This window comes from Arachis ipaensis, chromosome B7 (genome assembly GCF_059453495.1).
Source record: "Arachis ipaensis isolate K30076 ecotype BB chromosome B7, ASM5945349v1, whole genome shotgun sequence".
Lineage (NCBI taxonomy): Eukaryota > Viridiplantae > Streptophyta > Magnoliopsida > Fabales > Fabaceae > Arachis > Arachis ipaensis.
This window is the reverse complement of record NC_142442.1, coordinates 18,907,364-18,933,773: the sequence shown is the minus strand read 5'-3', so window position 1 is coordinate 18,933,773 and position 26,410 is coordinate 18,907,364. Positions and strand designations below refer to the sequence as shown.

General features: G+C 30.9%; 1 protein-coding gene and 1 long non-coding RNA gene across 2 annotated transcripts; one reads left to right on the top strand and one right to left on the bottom strand.

The window, feature by feature from the left end:
- Positions 1-10,118: 10,118 nt before the first annotated feature.
- Positions 10,119-10,637, bottom strand: LOC107606825 (uncharacterized). The gene has a single exon (XM_016308840.1). The coding sequence runs from the start codon at positions 10,635-10,637 to the stop codon at positions 10,119-10,121; it is 519 nt and encodes a 172-aa protein (XP_016164326.1).
- Positions 10,638-22,244: 11,607 nt separating this feature from the next.
- LOC148550498 (uncharacterized) lies at positions 22,245-26,140 on the top strand. The gene is made up of 2 exons (XR_015892315.1): positions 22,245-23,109; positions 25,850-26,140. It is a non-coding gene; the product is annotated as an uncharacterized LOC148550498 (long non-coding RNA).
- Positions 26,141-26,410: the final 270 nt, after the last annotated feature.

Sequence of the window (26,410 nt, the reverse complement as noted above, 5' to 3'; positions counted from 1 at the left end):
TAGAAGAATGATATGATAGATATCAAAAAAATAAGTGATCAAATGCTTATTATAAAATTTGTACTAAAAAAAGGTCTTTTTCATCTGATTAATTCATGTCTATGCACTACAAGTAGGTTTAGAAGGACATTATAAAAACATATTTTTAAAAAAACTAAAAAAATTTAATCTAAAACATATTATTGGAAGAAAAAAATTTTTTAGGAAAAGATTTAAATGGTTATGTAGAAAAGAATGTGAATCGATATTCAAGAATTCATAGAGACCATGATTTTTGGGTCATTAATAATGAGGGTAAAATTATCTTAGATTATTTTTCATTTTTTGATCTTTTTATAACAAATATATACTTGCTTTAAAAAAAATATCTTATAATCTATAATAAGAGTGGCGTGACAATGCTTAAATCGATTTTTTTTATTAAAAATGAAGAGTTAATTAAAAATTTTGTACTAACTATAAAACTATTATAGAAGAGAATTTACCAATATAACTTAGAGTGTTTATCATAAATTTTTACATTTGAGTAAAAAATGAGAAAAGACATCAAAATAAAAAGCTAAGAACAAAGTGGTGACATATGAAAATTGAGAAATAAAAAAACTTCAAAGGTCAGATAAAAGAAGAAATAAAGTGGAAAAAAGATGTAGTAAGGTGTTTGTTGGTGTGAGAGCGAGAGCGAGAAAGAATGAAAAAGGAAAAAATAGGCAGTGATATGAAGCATGAGGTGAATATTAAAAAAAAAAATTTAACAGAAAAAATAATTTTTAAAATTAATTATTTAAAAGTTGATTTGTGATACTATTTACCAGAAAATCAGTTTGAGTCCCTTTTTCGAAAAAAAAAAAGATGGATATAAGTATTTAATGTCTTTTTATTTAATTTAAAATTTTAATTTTAATATTTTTAAGTTTTTCATATGATACTTTCTTTTAGTTAGTTTTATATTTGGAAGGATAAATAGAATTTTAGATTCAGCCCAACTATACATTCAAGTATTTTGGTATCCAAGTTCAACAAGTAGGCCCAAACTCAACAAAAACTACTTTTATTATACTAGCGTGCATATACAAACGTTTTAATAACGCTTCTACGTCTTCGTTTCGTCTTTCAATTCTTCTTTTTTCTTCTTCGCTTTCCCCCTTCTTCGTCTTTGCATTCCTTCTTCTTCTTTACGTTATTCTTCTTTCTTTTTCTTCGCGTTCCTTCTTCTTCTTTGCTTGTTTTCTCTTTATCGTAATTTTTTTATTGTTGCATGCTGGTTGTGTTTTTTCTTTTTTTTTTCCCTTTTAATTGAAGTTCATTTGGATTCAGAAATAAACCGAATTTGGTTCAGATTTGGTGAATACTTAATAGTAGTATCAGGTGAACCTAACTCAATTCACTACAACATTTTGGGTCTATGGCCACGGTTTTTTTTGTCACGGTAAAAAACCGTGACCATAGACCCTCTATGGTCACGGTTTTTTAGGGTGACAAAAAAAAAAAGCTATAGCCACGGTTTTTTTGGAAAGGGTGACCATAGAGTATCTATGGTCACGGTTTTTTAAAAAAGGGTGGCCTAAAAGGGTCTATGGTCACGATTTTGAGGGGTGACCTAAAGGGGTCTATGGTCACGGTTTTTTACAGTGACCAAAAGGGGTCTATGGTCACGGTTTTTCAAAAAATGGTGACCTAAAAGGGTCTATGGTCACGGTTTTGGAGGGTGGCCTAAAGGGGTCTATGGTCACGGTTTTGGGGGGTGGCCTAAAAGAGTCTATGGTCACGGTTTTTGGGGTGACCTAAAGGGGTCTATGGTCACGGTTTTTTACAGTGACCAAAAAGGGGCTATGGTCACGGTTTTACAAAAAAAGGTGACCTAAAAGGGTCTATGGTCACGGTGTTGGAGGGTGACCTTAAGGGGTCTATGGTCACGGTTTTGGGGGTGGCCTAAAAGTGTCTATGGTCATAGATTTGGGGGTGGCCTAAAGGGGTCTATGGTCACGGTTTTATGTATTTTTAGAGACGATAATAATGGTTGCCATTGTTAAATATAGCTTATTTTTTTCATTTATAATTAAAAAAATCTTGAAGAAGCCATGATTGTTGTCCGTGTATTTTTGTGTACTTTTATATACTATTTGTAGATTTATATACTATTTGGAGATGATGATAATGGAATAAAAATGCGATTTTGAAAAAACTTAAAAAGGAGTTCGCTCGGGATTAGGCGAACTTGCCCATTTTTATAAAGTTTGCGGGAGTTGGGCAAACTTACTTAAATGCAAAAAAAAAAAAAAAATCGTATTTAGAGAATTAAAATACAAAAATCATGTAGGAGAAATAATAATTTTTTTATTTTATAAATAAAAAAATCGCTCGAATATAGTACAAAATGAACAAATGTTCTCACATTTTTATGAACAAATGAAGGTAAATAATTGCACCAAAAAAAGTAAAATATAACTAGACAACATAAAATTGTATTTTGAAACATAAAATGTAAGCACACTAATAGAAAAAAAAACCTCAGTATATAGAGGTGGTGGACAGCAGGCAAGAAGAAAGATTAACATTATATGCAGTGACGGACCCAGAAAAATTTAGTTGTGAGAGCAAAAATATAATAAAATTTAGGTATAGATATATTTTTTTTGTTCTTACGATACCCAACAAATTAAGAATTAATTATCAAAAATTTGAATTTCATTTAAAAGGGCCAATGAGTTATTATATATACGAGGCGAAATTCGAACTCACAACACTTGCTTAAGTGGACGACTAAGTTAATATAACTTAATTTAATTATCAGCTAATTAACTAATATAATAAAATTAATTATCACTTTTTTTGAGTTTATTTATTTATTTAATTTTTTATTTTATGCTAAATCAAATTTAACAATATAATTATTATTAAATGTTAAGTTTAACAAAATATTTTTTTAACATAAAATATAAAAAATTATTTATATTTTATTTTAAAACAAATATATATATATATATATATATATATATATATATATATATATATATATATATATATATATATATAAGTATTAGTGTTTCTTTTAAACCTTGTGGGGGCAAATGGAAGACAATTTTATTTTAAAACAAATATATATATATATATAAGTATTAGTGTTTTTTTTTTAAAATTTTGTGGGAACAAATGTTCCCTTTTCCATCAATGTAGGTCCGTCCTTAGCTTGATTATATGCATGCAAACAATAAAGTGGGTGAGAATGAAGACAAGAGAATTAGATATTTTTGATTTAAACTATGGTATACAAAAAATATAAAATAAAAATGAGGTAGGCATTATTGTGGATAAAGAGTAGAAGAATGATATGGTAGATATAAAAAAAATAAGTGATCAAATGCTTATTATAAAATTTGTACTAAAAAAAGGTCTTTTTCATCTGATTAATTAACGTCTATGCACTACAAGTAGGTTTAGAAGGACATTATAAAAACATATTTTAAAAAACAACTAAAAAAATTTAATCTAAAACATATTATTGGGAGAAAAAATTTTTTAGAAAAAAATTTAAATGGTTATGTAGAAAAGAATGTGAATCGATATTCAAGAATTCATAGAGACCATAATTTTTGGGTCATTAATAATGAGGGTAAAATCATATTAGATTATTTTTCAATTTTTGATATTTTTATAACAAATATATACTTGCTTTAAAAAAAATATCTTATAATCTATAATAAGAGTGGCGTGACAAGTGCTTAAATCGATTTTTTTTTATTAAAAATGAAGAGTCAATTAAAAATTTTGTACTAATTATAAAATTAGGAGGCCACTCACATAAAGACGTCTAAAACGTCTTTTCTTAAAAATGTTTTCATGTTGTATTTTAATTGGTTTCTGTATAATTTATTCGATATTCCTCATCACATATTATTAAATTCCTCAAAATATTTTCTTTCCAAAAACAATAAAAAACATTTAATTTGGACTAAAACAAAAAAGATAATAGATTAACTATTAGATTTATTTTAAAAGATTATTTACATAAAAAAATATATCACATTCATCAAAAATATATATATATATATAACAAGCTCAAGCCTTTTAAAATTTTTATTAAAAAAAATAATTAATTTATATTCGTACAATATATAAAATAATTATTATATTATTATTATATTATAGATTAAGATTCACTAATTTAATTTTTTTTATTTTTAATATAAGCATTAGAAATAAATAAAATTTTTATAAGTAAATATAGTGTAACAATATATATATAATATTAATTAGTTCTTAAAAAATTCTAATTTTTTTTTTTTAAAATGTCTCCACAAGATCTCGAACCAAGAACCAAGAACCTTTAAATTTTTTAAAATTTTTTGAGAATTAATTAATATTATATATATTTTGTTACACTACATTTAGTTATAAAAATTTTATTTATTTCTAATGCTTATATTAAAAATAAAAAAAATTAAATTAGTGAATCTTAATCTATAATATATATTATAATATAGTAATTATTTTATATATTGTACGAATGTAAATTAATTATTTTTTTATTTATAAAAATTTTAAAGAGACTTGAGCTTGTTATATATATATATATATATATATATATATATTTTGATGAATGTGATATATTTTTTTATGTATATAATCTTTTAAAAAAAATTTAATAGTTAATCTATTACCTTTTTTATTTTAGTCCAAATTAAATATTTTTTATTGTTTTTGGAAAGAAAATCTTTTGAGGAATTTAATAATATGTGACGAAGAACACCGAATAAATTATACAGAAACCAATTAAAACACAACATGAAAATATCTTTAAAAAAAGACGTTTTAGGCGTCTTTATCTGAGAATTTACCAATATAACTTAGAGTGTTTATCATAAATTTTTACATTTGAGTAAAAAATGAGAAAAGACATCAAAATAAAAAGCTAAGAACAAAGTGGTGACATATGAAAATTGAGAAATAAAAAAACTTCAAAGGTCAGATAAAAGAAGAAATAAAGTGGAAAAAAGATGTGGTAAGGTGTTTGTTGGTGTGAGAGCGAGAGCGAGAAAGAATGAAAAAGGAAAAAATAGGCAGTGATATGAAGCATGAGGTGAATATTAAAAAAAAAATTTAACAGAAAAAATAATTTTTAAAATTAATTATTTAAAAGTTGATTTGTGATACTATTTACCAGAAAATCAGTTTGAGTCCCTTTTTCGAAAAAAAAAGAAGATGGATATAAGTATTTAATGTCTTTTTATTTAATTTGAAATTTTAATTTTAATCTTTTTAAGTTTTCCATATGATACTTTCTTTTAGTTAGTTTTATATTTGGAAGGATAAATAGAATTTTAGATTCAGCCCAACTATACATTTAAGTATTTTGGCATTCAAGTTCAATCAAACAGGCTCAAACTCAACAAAAACTACTTTTATTATACTAGCGTGCATATACAAACGTTTTAATAATGCTTCTACGTCTTCGTTTCGTCTTCTAATTCTTCCTTTTTCTTCTTCGCTTTCCCCTTTCTTCGTCTTTGCATTCCTTCTTCTTCTTCGCGTTATTCTTCTTTCTTTTTCTTTGCGTTCCTTCTTCTTCTTTGTTTGTTTTCTCTCGATCGTAATTTTTTTTATTGTTGCGTGCTTGTTGCGTTTTTTCTTTTTTCTTTTTTTCCTTTTAATTGAAGTTCATTTGGATTCAGAAATGAACTGAATTTGGTTCAGATTTGGTGAATACTTAATAGTAGTATCAGGTGAACCTAACTCAATTCATAAATGAACTAAATTCGGTTTAGATTTGAACAAAAAGTAATAAATATTCAATCAGCAAGAAAAACACATTTCAATTCATTTCTGCATGCAAATGAACTCAATTAAACTAAAAGATGAACTGAATCTCTTAAAGAATAACAAATTTGGTGAATACTTAAAAGTAATATCAAGTGAACCTAACTTAATTCACAAATAATTATAAACCGAATTCGATTCAAATTTAAACAAATAGTTAAAAAATTCTTAAAGAAGAAGAGAGAGGAGCAAGAAGAAGAGGAGGAGAAGAAGAACATGCGTGTGCAAATTTAGAAGAAGAAGAAGGAGAAAGAGAAGGAGAAAGAAAAGGAAAAGGAAAGGCGTGATTTGAAAAGTTATTATAATAACTTGATTAGACTTGATTAAGTATTTTAATTGAATGTAGAGTTTTATTCTTTTAGATTTAGTTTGTTTTGAGACTATTAATTTTGTTTTTGTTGCCTAAACATCTCAAAAGAAAACAAAAAAAACCTAGCCGGTTATCCTGCATCAAAATGCAGTTCAAACTTCAAATTACATGCTTAGAATTGCTTCTTGCATCGTCCCAAATTTAGCTAACTTATCTACAACAGCTTCCCGCCAAATCCAATCAAACTGAACATCTCTCTGCCGAAGAACAAGTTGTAATATTAGTTTTTTTTTTTTTTTAATTGATGAGGCTAAATATTTATTAAGGACTATCAACTATGTTACGTGCACATAAAAAATTAGTTAATAAATTAATTATTTATATAAAATATATATTAAAATATAAAATATATATTAAAAGTAAATTAAATAAAAGTATTTGTATTTATATATAAATATATAATATAATTAATTTTTTGTATGTACATAATATTTTTATTTATTAATTATTAGAAAAATGGAACTAAAACCGTGTATGAGGGTCGATACTTCAGTCTCCAACAACCAAAAGAAATGAAAACCAATTTAAGAACTTAAATTGATATAAAATTTAATAATTATTTTGTAAATTTAGTAAACTTTGAGAAAATATTTTGTCATCTTGCTGGGTTCTGTCTATCCCTACACGCTTTTAGTTTAAGTCATCATAAAAACATCACATCTGATCTAATCGAGGTTAGTTTATCATGAAAACATTCAACAATATGAAATTAGGGTGAGAGTGCAGAGCTTAATTACATGATCGATCAAATATTATTCTAAAAATTATAGGGTGTTAACAAAGAAAAAAAAATATTTTTTACGTAAAAAATATTCACCATATATAGGTATCAAACATGATAATTAATTCATCATTAATTAATTTCTAAGCATTTTAATTGGTAGGGCATCTCACCTAACATTTTTCTATACTAAAAAGTAAAAACAGACTGGACGTTCAATATTTGGTTAAGAGAAGTTTTTTTCTGTACGATATTCTCTAATTTAACATGTTAATGATTAATCTGTTATGCACCAATAGATTATTATATATATAAGACAAAATTTAAACTCCTAATATTTATTTAAGTACACTAATAAACTAACTATTAAGCTAACCAAGTTAGTTTGGTTAATAGAAGAAGCACACGCTCTTCTATTTAACAATACCCTTAAAAATGATTAATTTAATATTCGCATATTATATATGTAATATGTCTCAGCTTATGAAGGAGCTTTGCAACCAGAATGCGGTGAAAATGTTTTTTTTTTTTTTAAAATGCGAAAGTCAAATTTTTATTTTGAAAAAATGGAAAAAATCTTTAGATTTATAATGAAAGGCTGGTCTTTTAAAGAGTTTGGGTTCGAGAATCTATTATGTGTAAAAAAGAGTGAAAAATTAATCGTATTATATCTCTAATCCATCTATATATTTAATAAATAATTACGTTATAATAAATTATGCAAATAAATATAAGTTGAATACATATTTCTTCTAAAATTTAAAAGAAAAATAAACAAATAAAAAAATTAAAATTTAAAATAAAAAGAATAAATTTGAGAAAATCTAATTTTGGATTTGATGAGTTCACCTACGTATTTTTTAATACAATTATGTTAAGTTAATATTAAAATTAATATCAATATAAAATATACATTAAAATATATTAAACATGTTTAAAATGAGTTAAATTATATATAATTTTATTTTCAAATATAATAAATAGCCCAAAATCCTCGGATAATTTTCTAAAAATTGGACAAACATATGATAATTTATTTTATTGTTAACATATTATACCTACTACTAGGGCTGGCAATGGGTAGGATTTGGACCCTACCCTAACCCTACCTGGAGGTTGAAAATTCTATTAAAACTCTATCCTACCCTACCCGCGGGTTGAGAATCTCTCAACCCTAACCCTACCCGCACCCTAAAGTTCTAAACCCTACCCTACCCTACCCTACCCTACCCGCAGAAATATCAATTTTTTTCAAAGTAAATATAAAATTCAATCATTTCAAATTTTATACATATTAATAACATAAAAAATAACAAACTAATGCTCTAAATTACTAAATTAACTAACTAGTTTAGTTGTTGTTCACTTATTGTAAGTCATTACATAAGAGAAGTTGTGCGTTTAACTCTCACTTCCTTCATTATATACCTAATTTTTATAAAATATGTGTTATATTTGAGGTGCGGGTAGGGTAGGGTAGGGTACACCCTAAACCCGTATCCTACCCTACCCGCAGGCATACCCGGACCGTACTCTACCCTACCCGCAGCGGGTAGGGTATTCTACTCTACCCGAACGGGTTGGACCGGGTTGGGTATCCGCGGGTAGGGCATCATGGGTACTTTTTAAACTTTTTGCTTGCTTCTAGGATTTTGTAATATTTATAAATTATAAGTTAGCCACCTGTTTGTTGAATTAGCTATTTTATTATTGGCACTTTTGCATGGTAAATAAATAAATATACGTAAACAACGCATGATAGTTTTTCTATTATTTTTTAGTATAAGCAAATCCTTTTGGAGATCAGCAACCTAAGATAGGACTCAAGAATGGTTGGAGTTTATATAGGCTGCAATGCTGACAGAGAGAGCGTGGGATAACATGGGATTAACTCAGGTAGTCATGTTTGGTGTTCTGTGATTTCTTTATTAGTGAATGAACCCGTGCTAAGCACTGAAATTAAAAATTACATTAAGTCTTTATAACATTATGTGTATCATAATCGAAATAAATTATACATACATAACATAATGTTCATTATTAATCGAACTAAATAAAATAAACAGATTTCTAGTGAGAATTAGAAAAATAAAATCATCCCTTATATGTTAAATAATTTGGGGTTTAGGATTGGTATTTGCATATTTTCATATTACACAGGCAAAACCCTAATTAAAAAATCTGTAACTTGAAAATACATGATTAAGTTTTGTAATCTTGAGATCCTTATACATGGAATACATGGAATTAAAAAACATGTTCATCAGCAATAACAAAATACTTGATTGAAAATATGCAAAGTATTCCAAATTATTTGTAACTAAGCAAAATTCTTCCGTCCAAAGCTAAACTTAAACTCATTTTTTCTATCAGAACTATTAAAAACTTAAAGTAGAATTTTCTATTAAGGGAAGGATTTTAAAAGTATGTATTAAAACAAAAATAGTAAAATAATGATATTAAAACAGTATAATTAAATTCCTAAAAAGTTATAAATAATAAATCTTATTAATAATCTGAAATTATTATATATAAAAAGGATAACGTCGTACCATAAAAAGTTTTTTTTTTATTATTTTATATTATTTACATAATAATTTGGAATGCTATATAGAGACAGTACATGATGAAAAAATAAATATTATGTATGTTATATTTGCCTAATAAACAATAGAATTACTGATAAATTAATATTTTCTAATATATTTCAAGCTTCATATTATATTACTGTAGTCTTTTAATAAACTAAAAATTTGGCGTATTAATTTAGACCATCTAAAAAATATATGATGCTTTATAGATCTCAAATCAACGCATAATTTTTTGAGAGTTGTGTTAAAATAATTTCATACATTATTAAATATCTCTTTATATACAATATTTAAAGTACACTTATTGGAGATTGAACTATTGTTCTGTATTAATACTCTTAACTCATCTATCGATTTCATCACCATTGATAATGTAACATATAATTGTCTATGTAAATACCGATCTTGACAGAAAAAGTTCAACCATATAAAGTGTTTGACCTTCGATTTGTTAATTATCATAGTAAAGGACACAATAAAAAAAAAATTGCCTCTATTTAAACTTAAATGGAAGTGTCTCATTATTTGAAATTATGCTCATCCTAAAAATGAGAACAACTTGGCCAGCTGTGTCACATGTCAATATAATGCATTTAATAACATGATTACTTAATCGTCTTACTTACAATTTAGTTCCATTGTAAAGGTCCTTAGATTGATCAATGTTTCGTAATAGCATAACAGGTACACCTATTTTGAGTTTAAATTGGTGGGTAGGTAATCCAGAATAATTAATTGAGTTCAACACATTAGTGGTGATGGTATCCAATTCAGATTCCATGTTTCCTTCTTCAATGTATAATGAGTCGGAACTAATGTAAACCTTTTCTTCTCCAGTAAGATAACCCATCATTATATTGTTTACATCGTGCACAACCTCAAGTGTTGGAGCAAGGATTGTGCGCTCCTTGAAATATATAGAATTATTGATATTAAGTAATAAGTCCGGATAAACAAAGCTTACTAATTTTGCAAAACCATTGGTGTTATTATCAATGAGTATTTCTTCGAGAATAATAACCTCAGATTCACTATCAGTTGAATTATCGCCCAACCCTTCTCCAATTTTGATTATTAGCCATTGTGAAAAATACTTTAATTTCTCATCTTCAGGTAAGCTACCTCCCTCTATAAGTCTCATGTTTGTTCTTAGCCAAATAACTTTGCAAGATGGCTAGAGATACGATGAATTTATTGAAGATTGTACAATGTTATAGTGCGAGCCCATTGGTATTACAGGTAGAATTTATCTGAAATCACCTCCTAATATAGCAACTTTACTGCCAAAGGGTAAATTAGGATTAAAATAAGATTCATTGCACAAAATATCTTTAAAACATTTGTCAAGAGCTTCAAAGCAATGCTTTTTCAACATAGGTGTCTCATCCCATATAATAAGCTTGACCTTACAAACCAATCTAGCTAGTGAGGATCTTTGTTTTATGTGGCATATAGAGTCCTCATTTATGCTGAATGGAATCTTAAATTCAAAATGAATAGTAATACCACTGGAAGCAATATTGAGGACAATTTGACCACTGCTTCTAAAAGTAGCAGAAAGAGTTCTCCATAGGAAAGTCTTTCTAGTACCACCATAACCACACACGAAGAAGTACCCATCAACTCCACTATTAACAACATTTAAAATCTTATCAAATGCATTTTTTGTTCATCTGTTATGGTTTGTAAGCATCTTTGAAGCTTGAGTTTAAGAGATATCCAATTAAAGTTTAACTCATCCATCATGAAGTGGTCATCAAGACCATCAATGACTTCGTCAGATGGATATGGCATGTTATTAAACTCTTTAATGCTATGTTTGTTTGAGGTGAAAATGGGAGGAAGGAAAAGGAAGGGAAAGAAATTAGAAGGAAAATAGTTATTTTTCCTTGTTTGATTGAGGAGAGAAATGGGAGAGGAAGGAAAATGGATGGAAAAATATTGGTGGGGTCCACTATTTTTTTTTCTTCCAACAATGGAGAGAAAATGGAGAGAAAATTGATTCTCTCTCTCTCTACTTCCAATATTACCCCTTTACTTTTTTCAATATATTTTATAATATAAGGGTAAAATTATCTCTTTATACTATTTCTTTCCTTCTTATTTTCCTTTCATCCAAACACGTCTAAAGAAAATAAAAATCCACTCAATTTTTTCTCTTTCCTTTCTTTCTTTTCTATTTCTTTCCTCTTTATTTCTTTCCTTCTAACCAAACATAGCCTAAGAGATCTGTCATTCGCTTGCATCTTCTCTTTATAAGACCCAAAATTCCCAAATTAAAAACCCTAACCCCTTTACCCTACCGCCATTCAGCCATTCCCTTCCCAAAAATATAGACACACACACACAGAGAAACGGGAAGAGAGAAACGGGAAGAGAAGGAGAGGGAAGTGAAGGGAGAAAGGGAGGAGAGGAGAGTGAAGGAGCCACCGCCAGCTGGTCGCCGCCGAACCCGTCACCCACGCCGTTCGTCCTCATTGCTGCTAGCTACGCCGTCGCGGAAGGGAGATGCGACGGAAAGAGAGGGGGTCCGTGGAGGCTCGTCGCCATTCGTGGAGTCTGCGCTAGCGCCGTCGTTGCTGTCGCGGAGGAGCGTCCCTGTCTCCGTGAGCTGTTGCCATCAAAACTGAGACCGTCACCGCTGAAGCTCACTGCCGCTGCCACTGCTGTTGGGTAGTCACCGGAGGGAGCCATCACTGTCAGCGCCACCATCAGAGTTACCGCTGCTCTGTCCCGGTGTTCTTCCTGAGCACGGTAATTTCTCTTTTTCGGAACCCTCAAAATTTAGTTTTCTGTTAATTTGTTAAAGATGTTGAGATTTTGGTATCGTAGGGTTGAGTTCCGATGATTGCATGTCAAAATTAAGGTTGCTGCTGAACTACCGGAGCTTTTGGCTGCTGTCAGAGCTGCTGTTGAGTCAGTTCGTAGGCTGCTGCTTCGTTCTTTTGTTGCAGTAAGTTAACCCTGTTCTAAAACTATCATTGCTATCGTTCTGGTTATCTGTAATTAAGAATTTTACGATGTTAACGTTCTAGGGTCGAGTTTTGGTAATTGCATGGTTGAAATAAAAGTTGTTTGTGTTGTTGCAGAGGTAAACAGAGCTATGGATGCAGCCGCCGCTGTTGCGGGTCGAGGAAAAATGGAATTATAGTGTTAAAATCGTTGCGGGCTTGATTCCTTGAGGTAGGGGATTGTTTTAAAAATAAAAAATATTTTGGGCTTTAAATACCTGATAAGTTTAGTAGATTAATGCAAATAAATGAATGTCTATGAATTAAATAATTTTCTACTGTGATTGAAAGGTTGTGTTTGTGGTTGAATTAGTTGATTTCTGAATTTCTGGAGAAATGGATTGAATATGTTGAATTTTGGTTTTCTTTGATTGAAATCGATAATGATCAATTTTGAATGACGGATTTGGAAACCTTAAATTGAAAGGCTGGTTTTGTTGTGTTGAGGTTAAAAAGAGGGAAACTGTGAAGGGTGGTAACCTCCAATTTTTAGGGGAGGTTTTGCCGAAATTTTCGTAAAAAATTTAAAGAGTTTTGGAAATTTGGTTTAAACGAGAAATAAGTTCCAAGATTTCAATTTGTGAAAACGGTTTATGATTTAACTTGCCTAATTTTAAATAACGACGAAAAGAGATTTAATTAATTAATTGAAATTTTAAAAAGGCAAATTACTTTATCAAACTATGGGTTCGGGTTTAGGAAGTGTGAGAGAAAATAATGTTAATGGAGTTAGATGATGGACTTGAAGGAAAAAGTGATACTTGGGAAAGGATGTAGTTGAGTTTTGATTTATAAGAATTCTTGTGATAATGATTGCGGACTTTGGGAGTATTATATTAAAATTGAGGATTTAGAGACGTTTGGCTTGTCTATATATATAAAGTGACTAATAAGAGAAATGATTTAATGAGACTGAAGAAGTTATGCCTTATTGAGTTAGATTGTTGTTAGCTATGAAAGATTATGTTTTATTTTGAGTTAGTACACAACCTTGACTTCGAGTCTAGAGTGTCGTATTTAGAGACCTCATACCCACAAGTTGTATGTAATGGTCCAAGCCTCACACGGTAAATGATAAAGGGCAGGAGTAGGATTTTGGCACAGTTGTTGATGAGTATGTTGAGAGTTATGATTGAAGTTGAGATAAGTAAATATTGAGATTATATTGAATGAGATGATGATAGTGGTAATGAGAATAGTGATGAATTTGAATTATTTGAGACACGAGTTTTCCTGGGTAGACGCAGTGACTTACCACCACTTGCTCCAGGTTGAGACTCGATACTCTGTTGATCTTTTGTCGTAAGATGAGATCGGGTACTTTACTCCCGGAGTTCCCCCATGGGCATGCATATATATTAATTTGAGCTTGGATTTTTTTCCATGAATATTTTTTAGCTTGAGGATGCGCGCACAGAGGGACTGTCCAATGGTTAGCTACCAAGACATCTCGGGTTGGCTATATAACCAACAGATGATATCATCAGCCATAGGACAGTCATGCATCATATGTATTTGTATGTTTTGATTGAGTCTGCATTTGGTTTGGTTTGCCTAATTGTTTAGCCATGTTTATCTACTACTTGTTTTACTTGTTGTACCTGAATCCTACCTGTGATTTCTTTGTTTGCCTTGTATGTGTATGTTTATATGAGAGACCCTTTTTGGTGGAGGCGTGATGAGGGTGGTTTCTGATATGTGGTGATGGAGGTTGAAACGGGATGGACTAGGTGTTGCCTTATTACTCCAATTTATGTATATGTTGGATAGGGAAGAGCGATGTAAGTTGGGTAGAAAGCCTTTAGGCACGTCTTTGGTCCTTTTCATTTCTTTAAACTATTCATCTTACTGATTTGTAAACTAAAGGAGTTTCTTTACGACTGTTCAAAGTAAGTTTTTTCGCAAAGCTTTTCCAAAAGGTTATTTTAAGGATAAACGGTTTCTGTAATGAAATTAATTTTATTTGCAAGTATTTCTTTATTTTGATGGTATTCCCTTTCCTACTGAGAACCTGTGAGGAAGATGTTCTCACTCTCTACAGATTTTCTTTTCAGTCACAGGTTCAGGAAGCTTTGGCGCGAAGTCGCATTTAAACCACAAGTTTATTATGTATGATTGTACTTTATGAATTTGTTTTAGTTATTAGATTTTTCCCCTCGATAATTACTGTTTTGATTTTTAGAGTGGTAGGACTTGTATTTGAGAAATTGTAAATAAGACTATGTATTTAATATTATGTGCATATATAATTGTGTGATTAAAAGATTTAAAGTAAAAACTTTATGATTTCTTAAATTAAAGATTCGGTTTATATTCGCGAAGGCTCAATATTAAATAAATATAGTATGTCATTAAAGGATTAGAGGTAGGTAGCGCCTGAACTTTTAGTGCGATCATAATGTGCTAAAAGTTAGGGTGTTACACTCTTCAATCCTAGCTAGAGTTAAGTTCGCTATTTGTTCATCAGTTAACTACATATCTAAAATAGACATAATAAAGTAAGCTCCTGATAGTAATTGATTTAAACAACATAATAAATATATACAAAAATAAACATTGCCATGTATTTACTTGGAGATCGATGAAATAATACATGGAGATCGATGAAATTGGCGTTGAGAAGACAAAATATTTTCAGAAAATTGATTGAACATTTTTTCCATACTAATTCTGGGCATGAAATATTATTAGATATGAGTAAAACAACAAAGAGATCACGAACATAATTAGCAGATAACCATGTGCTTGCTTCAATTATAGCATCAATAAATTCTTTGTCGTCTTGTAGTAGTCCAAGTGCATAACATGCCTCTTTGTATGTGCTTTATACAACAACTTCAACAGTACATAAATCACTAAAACTTCTGTATCCGTTTTGAATATTAAATAGTAGACACTAGTAGTGATTCTCAGAATTCATACGTGGAACATGAGTTAACCTCCCAATAGAGAATTCTTGTTTTCTAGAAACCACATTAAAATATCATCCTTCCAAACAAAATTTATAGGAAATTAAGTATATGTCAGTGATCTAGCATAAGGATATTGCCTATTTGCAAGCATCCATGCTTATAGTTTTGTGAGCTTTCCATTTGTGTGCCTAATTACATCCTCCATGTTCTCCGAGTAAGAAAAAACAATAGGATTCTCTTCAGGTAAGTGAAAGGAAAGTCTAATAATAGCAGGTTCCTTAACTTATATATTATAGCCAAATAATCTCCAAGCTGCTTCACACAAAGATATATAATCATAATAGTTTTGAATCTCATCAACAACTGGGACAATGTTACCATCTTCTGAAGTCTGGTAAAAAGAAGCAGTAACTTGATTATTGCCCTTGTGAACATATTTGAAGAGGTATTTGATTGCAAATGTCTGGCAAGTATTCTCAACATTAGTGTGACATCCATACTTTAATAAAAGTGATGGGTTGTATGGAACAATGTAGGAATTATGAAGGATGATATTCTTCTTTCTTTTTGTTCTGCCATTATCAAGCCGCCTGTACTTTGGAAAACCTGCTTCGTCAATTATGGTCCTAGCTCTAAATGGTTTTGGAAAATATTTGGAACATATACCATTTAGCATGCATGGGCTTTTGTTGTTATACTTATCACATGGGCCATGAACCGTGAATTTCTCCACCACTGCATATAACTTTGGTCTTCTGCTCTTGTTAGGTATCTCAGCAGACATAAACTTGTCAATATCAACTGCAGATTTAGGTTTAGAAATAGGATGCATGAACAATAAAATATGTGCATGCGGAAGACCTCTGTTCTGAAATTTGGGTGCAAACATCTAGCAAAGATGATAAAAATAACCAAATAAGGTATAAGTTGCAACTTAAGAAGAATACTTATTTATCAGATAATTTATTTTAACTTACATGCAGATAATTTACCAAAAATTGAACCATCCTTAAAGTCTCTGATTAATTGATTGAGCTTTATCTTAAAGACTCAAAAGATAATGTCAGGACAGTCATCAGCACGTAGACCAGTTCCCTTTAATAACTTCTTTATCTCATTCCATTCAGGATTGCACCTCACAGTAGCAAAAAATTCGGGTAACCAAAATACTTGCAAATTGCAAAGGCATCCTTGCAATTATTAAACATGTATCGTGGACCACCAGTAAAAGTACTTAGGAGTACAATTTGCTGTCCAGTTGCAATGACATTAGTTTCACCTCTAACCAATGATTCATGTAAAAACTTGTAAAAATTCTTCCCCCTTAGTTTAGGTTGGTTGAATTGAAAATAATTTTGGCTATCAGCCTCAACCATAGTATAAGCATCAACCAAAAACTATTTAAAAAGCTTACGTGAACTTAGCAAAATTGGGATTCTTGATGGTTCATTTGTAAACGAAAAGCAAAGAATTCTCTCATGCTAATTGTAGTTCATTTTTTCAAACCATCAGTATTGTATCAAGCTGCAGCTTCAACACCAATCCTATATCCATCTTCACCATAAGGAAATATTAAAAGATATTGAAGAGCAAGGTACAAAGGATGTGTTACATCTATCTTTTTCAAGTGGTTTGATTTGGTCTCAATGATTATATCTCTCTCCATCAATGACTCGTCTAGATCACTGACAACTAAAATTGCAACCTCTGATGCTGTTGGTAGGTTATATCTCTTGCCATCCCTATCCCTGCGTCTAATCTACTTTAAGTTAATATCAACGAAATTAGACTCCTTGAATCTATCCCTTGCAAAACGGAATGACTTAGCTAGATGATTGTTGTTATCTAGCATATCTTTTAACATGGTTACAATCTCAAATTTAATTGGAGACATTGACTCTATAGACTTACATAAAACATGTAAAAAATTATTCCATACAGAAACAACTGATAAATTACGACATTGCCATTTATTTACTAATAGTATAGTTGAGTATTTAAGTACATAAATATTTACCTGATAGCATTAATCCTATTATTGATTTCATTTTGGTTTCTCATGTTCTTGAAGAATTAAACTACTAATAGAATGATAATTCTGGCCACTTAATACAAATAATGGTGGAACAGTCCTGTTGTTGATCTGATGGTTAATCTTACCAGCCATAGATGTGAAAGAGAACATTGAATTAAACATTTTGATGTGTTTTTGAAAGTGTCTTCCTCTTTCATCATCTTGAAAATGCAACTTAGTTAGTGTTTGAGGTGGAGAATCAAGCAAAGGTAGTTAAACTTTATTATCCATACAACAAAACCCAAAGTGCGGAATTGTGCTGTTGTTTGATTTAGAAAGTCTCTCAAAGTCCCACATAAGAGCACCACAAAATACACATTCAATTGATGGATTGCTAGAATCCCAGGTGTCTACAACAAAATAATATATAAATAAATAAATAGTAAATAATAAAAAATTTATACAATAAACCTAAATGGTTAATTGGAAATTGAAACATATCTTTCTCAACATATATCTATTCTGTTTGATCAGTAAATATGACATCATCATCTAGCATTAATCAATGAGGATTTTAAACAGACATCAGTTAAATAAATTTATAAGGATATTAAAAAAAGAGAAAATTATTCTAAAGGACCGTTAGGGAGATTTAATTATTAAAAAAGATCTTTACTATAAAAAAATTATTAAGAAGGAATAATTTATGTAATGTTTAGAGAGAAGGACCAAATCTTTTTTAAAAAAGACAAACATATCTTTAAATTTTTTTTCTTATTTATTTTTTTTTGTAAATACATTTTCTTTTTAATTGTCCATCATACGCAAATCTTTATTCGTATACTTTCATCTATAACAAAATTTTATCCCATTATTTCATTACATTTGATATTCTCTTGAAAATAAACAAATTAATTAATATGTAGCGCATTGTAAGAAATAAAATTTTCACTCTATGTCTCAAGCTTTGAAATTTATTGTGAACAATTTTTTTTAACAAAAAGGATTATATTTACTTGTATTGAAATATGAAGAAGATCTAGAGCTGTTAATTAAATAGGATATAATAGATTTTATGTTGATACTAACTAATTATTATTGACCGAAGTTGTTTATTTGTTCTTCTTATATTTAATTAATATTAGTTCTCTTTTAGTTTATATTATTTTGTTGTTGTTGTGTTTGGTATGGGGTGTTAATGAAATAGTGAGGTTATTTAAGATACAAATTTAAAGTATAAATCCAAGTAAAACCTAGAAATTAATTTGACGATAAAAACAGTGTTAGAAGAAGAAAGAAAGAAAAAAAGGAAATAGCTAGAAAGTAAACAAATTTAATATTAAAAAAATTTTAAATTATGGAGGTCATATATTTTATCACAACAATAATAAAAGAATTACATTAAAAGTTAAAAAGGAATTATTAATAGAAAATTGATGGTTTGCAACAATAAATTTATGTTATAGATAAAAGTAAATTAATAAGGGTCTGGGTATGATAGATAATTTAAAAAAATATTTATAAAAAAATAAACAAAAAATAACCTATGAATATGTTTCTCTATAAAAAAGATTTGGTCCTTCTCCCTAAGCATTACAAAATAAAATTAATTCTTCTTAATAATTATTTGTACTAAAAATCTTTTTTGGTAATTAAATCTCTTTAATAGTCCTTTAGAGTAATTCTTTCAAAAAAATTTATAAAAATATAACAGTGTAAAAATTACCACAATTATAATCTACAAATATATCTGGCATGAGCTCAGCATCAATATTTATGTCATCAAAACCATCAACAACTACATTAACATGAGATTTATAATATTAATTGAATATAACATAAATGATAATTTTCTATAACCAGTAAGTGTACCTTAAAACTATAAAAATAAGTGTACCTTCAAAATAATACGATCTAATGTCATTGTCTCTCTCGTTGGTTTGTTGGTATTGAGTTGAATAATCACAATTATTTAACATTACATTATTAAAAAGTGAAGAACCACACCTCCTCCTTACAGATAGAATTATTTGATTTGACTGTTGGATTAAAGACTTATGATTTCTGGTATTCCTCCTACATGTAATTAAATTTCAATAATTAAAATATTTATATAAGAAAAAGTTCTGTTATACATAAAATTAATTAAAATTATAAGATACCAAGAAGTGAAAATTGATTAATAATCTCTTCGTGTAAGAAGAACTTCCTCCATGATAGTCTTTGTCTGTACTGGTATTGTTTGAAAAAAGAATAATATTTGAAGAAATACTTGATCTCCTGGTTTTGTATAAATTATTATCTTTTATTATTGATGAATTTATCAATTGAACTTGATGAAACTGTGCTGAACTATCTGATGAGTTGCGTATGTTATGTAGAAATGTTCTAAATTTTTTTGAACTATATAAGAATTAAAAAAAAAAAGAAGAGATCTATATAATAAATTCATATATGTTTCATACAATGAATAAAAAATAACTGAACAAAATGTTTTGAACCATATAAGAATTTTAAAAACAAAAGAAGAGATCTGTATAATAAATTCATATATGTTTCCCACAACGAACCAAAAATAACTGAACAGGAACTAACCATTAGATATGTTGGAAAGTGGAGTCCTTATAACATTGGGCTGAGAAATAGATGATAAATTATGTTTTGTGAAACTTGAACCGTGTTGGTAACTATATGCTATAACTATCCTCTTTCCTTTGAAATTATCACTAACAGGTTCCTGGCCTCCATCACTACTATTTCTTAGTTGAAGCTGAGGAGTATTGCTTGATCCACAAAAATAAAACATTGTGAACTGCATGAACATATAAATAGACATATAGTGTAGGCAATAGAAAAAAAATGAAAAAACATAAGTATTATCTAATCTTAAAGAAGGCAGAAAGAAAATTTGATGAGGAACGCTGTCCTTGTTTATACGCAACAAAATTGTACACTAACCATCAGGTGTCATCGAATTATGTAAATTGGAATAGTTATTATGTTGACTGCTTGATAAAGGCTTCTCCACACTAATAAAATGTGCTTTTGATGGATCAGAATGAGAACCACCTGATATAGAATTAACATAAGTATATCCATGTTCACTTAAAAATGTAGCTGAGGTTGTAAACTGTGAATATAAAGTTGATGTATCTCTCTTATATGGTAGCAAGTTGATTGTATTTAGTAATTAAAACATGTACAAAACCAAAAAGAGAGAATATAATGAAAATTATCTGGATAAATATAAGCACTAATTTAAGAAATAACTAAATTAGATATATAGGATTTAATAAAACTAAATCATCCTGTTGTATATGACCTCTTAATCTCTTTTGTTTGATAATACTCGTCCTTTTTGCTCTAGCCAATTTAACGTTCAAATTATAATCATCCCTGAATATTGGTAATAACTACGAATTAACACACAAAGGATTCCCTGCATATAAGAGTCTTTGGTTAACTATCTGAATGTGAAGTGAATATCACTACAAAATGGCTATATTGTTGGAATTTGTTAATGGAGGTTTTAAAAAAATCCTACAAATTTAACTTTAAAAACAGAAAATTATCTTTTATTTTTTAAGAATTTTATTAACATCAGATTTTATTTTAATTTAAATATTAGGATTTTAAAAACCCCCTCAAAATAAAAGCATTTCCCCCAAACAATTTGGCAAGGGCATAGCCAAAAACCTTTCTTCCTGCAAGACTTAATTCCCCTGCTCCCACCATTTTTTGCTCCCACAATTTTCTACTCCCACTCTTGTCATATTTTAATTGCTTCTTCATTCAGTCATTCTTCATTATTTGCATTTCTTCATTGCTTGCTCCTGTTGTCAGGGTTGTGCCGCGCCACTGGAACTCACGTTCGTGTTCCTGTTGCTGTTCGCGTTCCGGTTAATGCAACTATTCGCGTTTGTGTTGCTCCTACTGTTCGGGTTCCATTGCTGATGTTGTTCGCGTTCATAGTTGCAGGTGTTCTTCTATGCAAAGGTATGTATATGATAGTCTATAGAGATGGGAACTATAGGGTTTATGAACTAATTATCCCCCTTCTGATTATAGTTTTGTATCACAATATGATGAAATTTTGTCTCTAAATTTAAGTTTAATTTCATTACTTTTGATGTAGTAATTGCTTTGTGTGGAGACAATTCCTAAAATTAATCACACATCTTTGTTCTCCAACGATACTAGCTGACATTACGTTAACTTGTTTTTGATGAATCCTATATGGAACACAACCTTTGAATACTTCTCCCCTGTTCTCCACTTCCCACAATGATTCATCTCTCCATTTTTGCAATTTTCAATCTCTTTTTGAATACAGATATAAGACCCAAAATTTTCGAAAAATATTATTATGAGTTAATTTCAATTTATTTATTCATTAAAGTCTTTATTTTTAGATATTATTTTATTAAAAGTAATTAAATTAAATTTTTGATAATTAAATTAGAAATTTTACTTACTCTCATAATTATTGAATAATTTTATATATTTAAATTACAAAATCAGTAATCATGGAATAACAAGAGTTTTTATATAATTTATTTGAAATAATTGATATTTTTATAATTTAATCTTTAAGTTTTATAAATAAAGAAAATTAATTATATTACCTTATAAATTCAATTAGAGTATTTGATTTTAAACCAATTAGTATTTTGATACAACAAATAATATTTTAGAGTAATTTTAGAAATTTAATTAGATTTCAGATTTGTAATAACCGGTCTAACCGAAATTAATTAAATAATAAGTTAAATAAGAGCGAATATGGTTGGAAGATTTGGCAATTGAAATTTGATAATTCAAATATGATATTTGGATTCAGTGAATTTTTTCGAGTCGGAAAACATAGTTTTCTGCGTAAAAGCGCGCAGTGGAATTTTGACCGGCAGTACCGGCTGAGATCTGTCTGGTACTACAGCTGAGGAAATTGATTATGGGTAAATAAGATTAATAAATGAGGAACTATAATTAGGGAAGGTAGAAATATTTAAAGTGCAATTTAGAGCGCTAATCTTAAAGGTTTTGGCCCAAAATTGGGTCAATGGGCAAAAATAAATGAACCGGGCCTAAGTGGGCCCAAGACCCAACATATATAAACATTAGTTATGAGCATTTCAGCTCATTTTGCCCTAAAGAAGGGGTGTTGGGCGCTGAAATTGGGAAGAGAGAAGAGAAGAGAGAAAACCTAACTCTCTTTGATCTTCAAACCACCATAACTTGAGCTACGGAGCTCCGATTGACGAGCCGTTTGCGGTCACGCGTCGCTCTTCTCATCCTCTACAATTCTATCTAACTTTTGTGGTGAGTATTCCATTCATCTCTGCCCAGTTTTCGAAATTCCCCACTGTTACACGTTTTTGGGTAATTAGTGTTGAAATCTTGTGATTTTGGGTGTTTAGGGATACTCCAACATGGATTCTAAGTGGGTTCTATCCCTACTTCATATGGGCTGAGGTAAGAAGTGCTCAAACCCTTGTGACTTGTCATTTTTATGAGCCCTAGGTTGATGTATGTATGTGATATTGGTTATGTTAGTGTATTTGGTGATGTTGGTGCACAATTGGGAGATTGGTATTGCTTGAGGAGCTTTGGTGAGGCTTGGAGCTAAGGTTGGTGAAGACTTCCAAAGAAGAGGATCAATTGGTTTGGCTACAAGAGGTACGGTTTAAGTTTCATTTAAGTACCGTGTGTTGTGATGAGAATTCCTAGGCTAAATGCCCCTAGGATTAAGTTTGGATTGTGTAAATGGTTGGTGCTAATATGCATAGTTGGTATGTAATGTGAATTAATGATTTGGGTTGAGAATTGTGTGGCCTTGTATGCTTGGTGTATTGAGAATTTGATGTACTGGGTAATGAGTATTGATTTGTGGTTTATGCATTTAAATTATGATATTGGGCCGGAGGCCGTGGATTTTGGGCCGGAGGCCAAAAAAAGGTAAGAAAGGTAAGTTGATGTGTGCATTGTATGATGACACAAGTGATTGGATGAATTTCAGATAATGAATATATGAATGATTGGGTTGGTTATTGAATAATAAGGTTTGAGGAGTTGAGGTATGGGATTTGGTAAATTTGGGTGCAATTATATAGATGAGGTATGTTGGTTTTGGTTGAGATATATTATATGGTCATATATGTGATTATGATTATTGATGCCTTGATGGTATGATGATGCATTAGAGATATGTTTGTCGTGATATATGCTTGAGGAATGATTAAGGTTGATTTGTGGGTAAAGCCACGTGATAGTGAGTACGATATTGATTATGTATAATGATGGTTGATTGGAAATAGTGTTGTTGAAATTTGGCATGAGAAAGAGTATATGATATGTAAATGTGTTTGAGTTTGAGAAAGTGTCAACGTGCGAGTTGAGGAGGCTTGATGTTGATTTTGGTATATTTTGATTGATTTCAAAGAAAGGGCTGAAATTGGCATGTTTTGATTGATTTTGAAAAGAGTTGAAAATGACTTGTTTTGAAAATGGCACTTTGTGGTTTTGTATGGAAACATGGTTTTGGGGCATACTTTGACGGGACATAACCTGGACTACGGATCTCTGTTTTCTGCCAAATCTATTTAGAAATGAAATTGGATCTGGGATGTCCATGCCGTTCGAAGGACGGGTGAAAAATAATTTAAAATGAGAGAGTTATGTCCGTCGGAAGATTGGGGGTTGAATCTGTAAATTCTGCAGCTTTTAACTTAGAAAATTTTTAGCAGAACACCCCTACGCGCGTAGGCGCACCTGGCGCGTGCGCGCCGTTCTTCCAGAAAGCACCATCCACGCGTGCGCGTGGTGTGCGTGGGCGCGTCGATGCGCTGTACCAAATGCCCAGCTATTTTCCAGAGAGTTGTGCCAGGGTCGTGCCAGTTTTGTGCCTGGGCGCAAGAGCATCCACGCGTACGCGTGGCTGACGCTTGCGCGCCGTTTGGATATTTTTCAACCCGCGCGTTCGCGCGTATGACGCTTGCGCGTCGATGAGTTTTTGGCCATCCACGCGTGCGCGTGGAGTGCGCGTACGCGTGGCCCTATTTTCATGCCAAAGTTGATTTTTGAGTTTTTAAAGCCAAGCCTCATACTTTTAAGCCTCCGATCTCACCCCTTATGTATCAAATCATTATGGTATGCCTAGCAATGAGGAAGGAGCTAGGGGATGTGGTAACTTGCGAGTGAAGCAAGGGAAAAGGTTATGATCAATGATGATCAGATATGATTATATGAGATATGGAGGATGGCGGTGGAAGTACCGTGTATGCCATGAGCTGAAGGGCTATATTTATTAATAAATGGTTGGTTCTTGATTGGACCATGAGCCGGATGGCTGAGTTCTTGCCAGATACGGCAGAGCCATGTTGATAAATTGGCTAGTTCTGGATTGAACTGTGAGCCGGGTGGTTGAGTTATTGCCGAGTTACGGCAAAGCCATTATGGATTATGGCTGAGTATAAAGGCATATATGATAAATTAACGAATATGATAAATGAATAATAATGAAAAATGTTGAATGTAAGCATGCTTGTGTTTTCTCTCTGGTTGTAAGGGTGACAGGGCACCGATACCCTCTAATGGCGACAGGGCGCAGATACCCTCTAATGGCGACAGGGCGCAGATACCCTCTAATGGCGACAGGGCGCAGATACCCTCTAATGGTGACAGGGCACATATTCCCTCTAATGATATTAATACGCAACAGAGAGACTGTGCCCGGGTTAGCTACCGGACATGTCGGGTTGGCTTGATAACCGACAGATGATATCATCAGCCATAGGGCAGGCATTCATCATTTGCATATGTTTGAATTGTTTGGGTTTGCCTATTTGTTTTGGATTTCTACATTATATATGCTAAGTTACCTGATTATGTGCTACTTGTTCTACTTGTACCCTAATTGTGTATTACTTGCCTGTATTGCTTGTGTTTGTACAACTGAGAGGCCCCTCATGTTGGTGTCGGTGGAGGTTGAGGGCTATTCTTGATGAGATGAATTGATGATGCGATTGCATGATGATGGTGATCATTAGTTGAGATGATTTGAGCTCCCTGGGTAGACGCAGTGATGTGGTTTCACTAGTTCCAGGGAGGGCATGATATATAGATATAGAATTGCTGAGACAGCACGACTGATGATGGCTTTGTTTATGATTCTGAAATCTGATTCGTGGGAGAGTCAGCGAGTTGGGAGTCATATGAGATGTGATCTAGATTTAGTATTCCCTTACGACAGATGCCTATTTATAGATTAGTGAGAATCTAGGCTGGATACTTGGTGAAAAGGAGTTTAGGATGCTTGGTGAGTTTTTATTGCAGTGCATTGTATTTATTTGGCACTTTTACCGTACTGGGAACCCATGGGCCCGGGGTTCTCATTCCGTATATATCTCTTGTTTTTCAGATACAGGTCCAGGTGCTCAGAAGTGAGTTTGTGGGTCGTCTGAGAGACGGCGAAGATCTTTATTTCCTCTACTTTGTGTTTGATTAGAATCTCTCCACCTATGTTTTGAAAAGATTATATTATGTATTGAACTCTTTTGGAACTTGCCTATAGAGGCTCTTATGTTTCCTTTGGGAGAGATTAGGATATACTGTTGTCATCTACTTTCATACTGTACCCTAGCCGGCCTAAACTTCGCGGGTCGCGACTAGTGGCTATTTACTTATGTTATATATATCTATCTGTTATCTATCTCTTAATCTCCTCTACGCCTTGTCCGTATATCGTTTTCGGCTTCACGATTTATCTTTTGTTGTCGAAACGTGAGTGATACGTCTTCGCGATTTTATTTCTACTCTTTTCAGGCTTCTCGATTAATACTCTTTTCGAAATTACCTATATTTATATATTAAAAATCCACCTGAGAGTCGTACCACCGTAATATCATTGACTTATGACTCGAGCATAAGGATTTGAATATTAGGGTGTTACAAGATTAACCCAAAATCCCCAAAATACAAC

Bases quoted from the DNA above. Each gene is read 5' to 3' on its own strand.
- LOC107606825 (XM_016308840.1), bottom strand. From the start codon at position 10,637: ATGAGACTTATAGAGGGAGGTAGCTTACCTGAAGATGAGAAATTAAAG.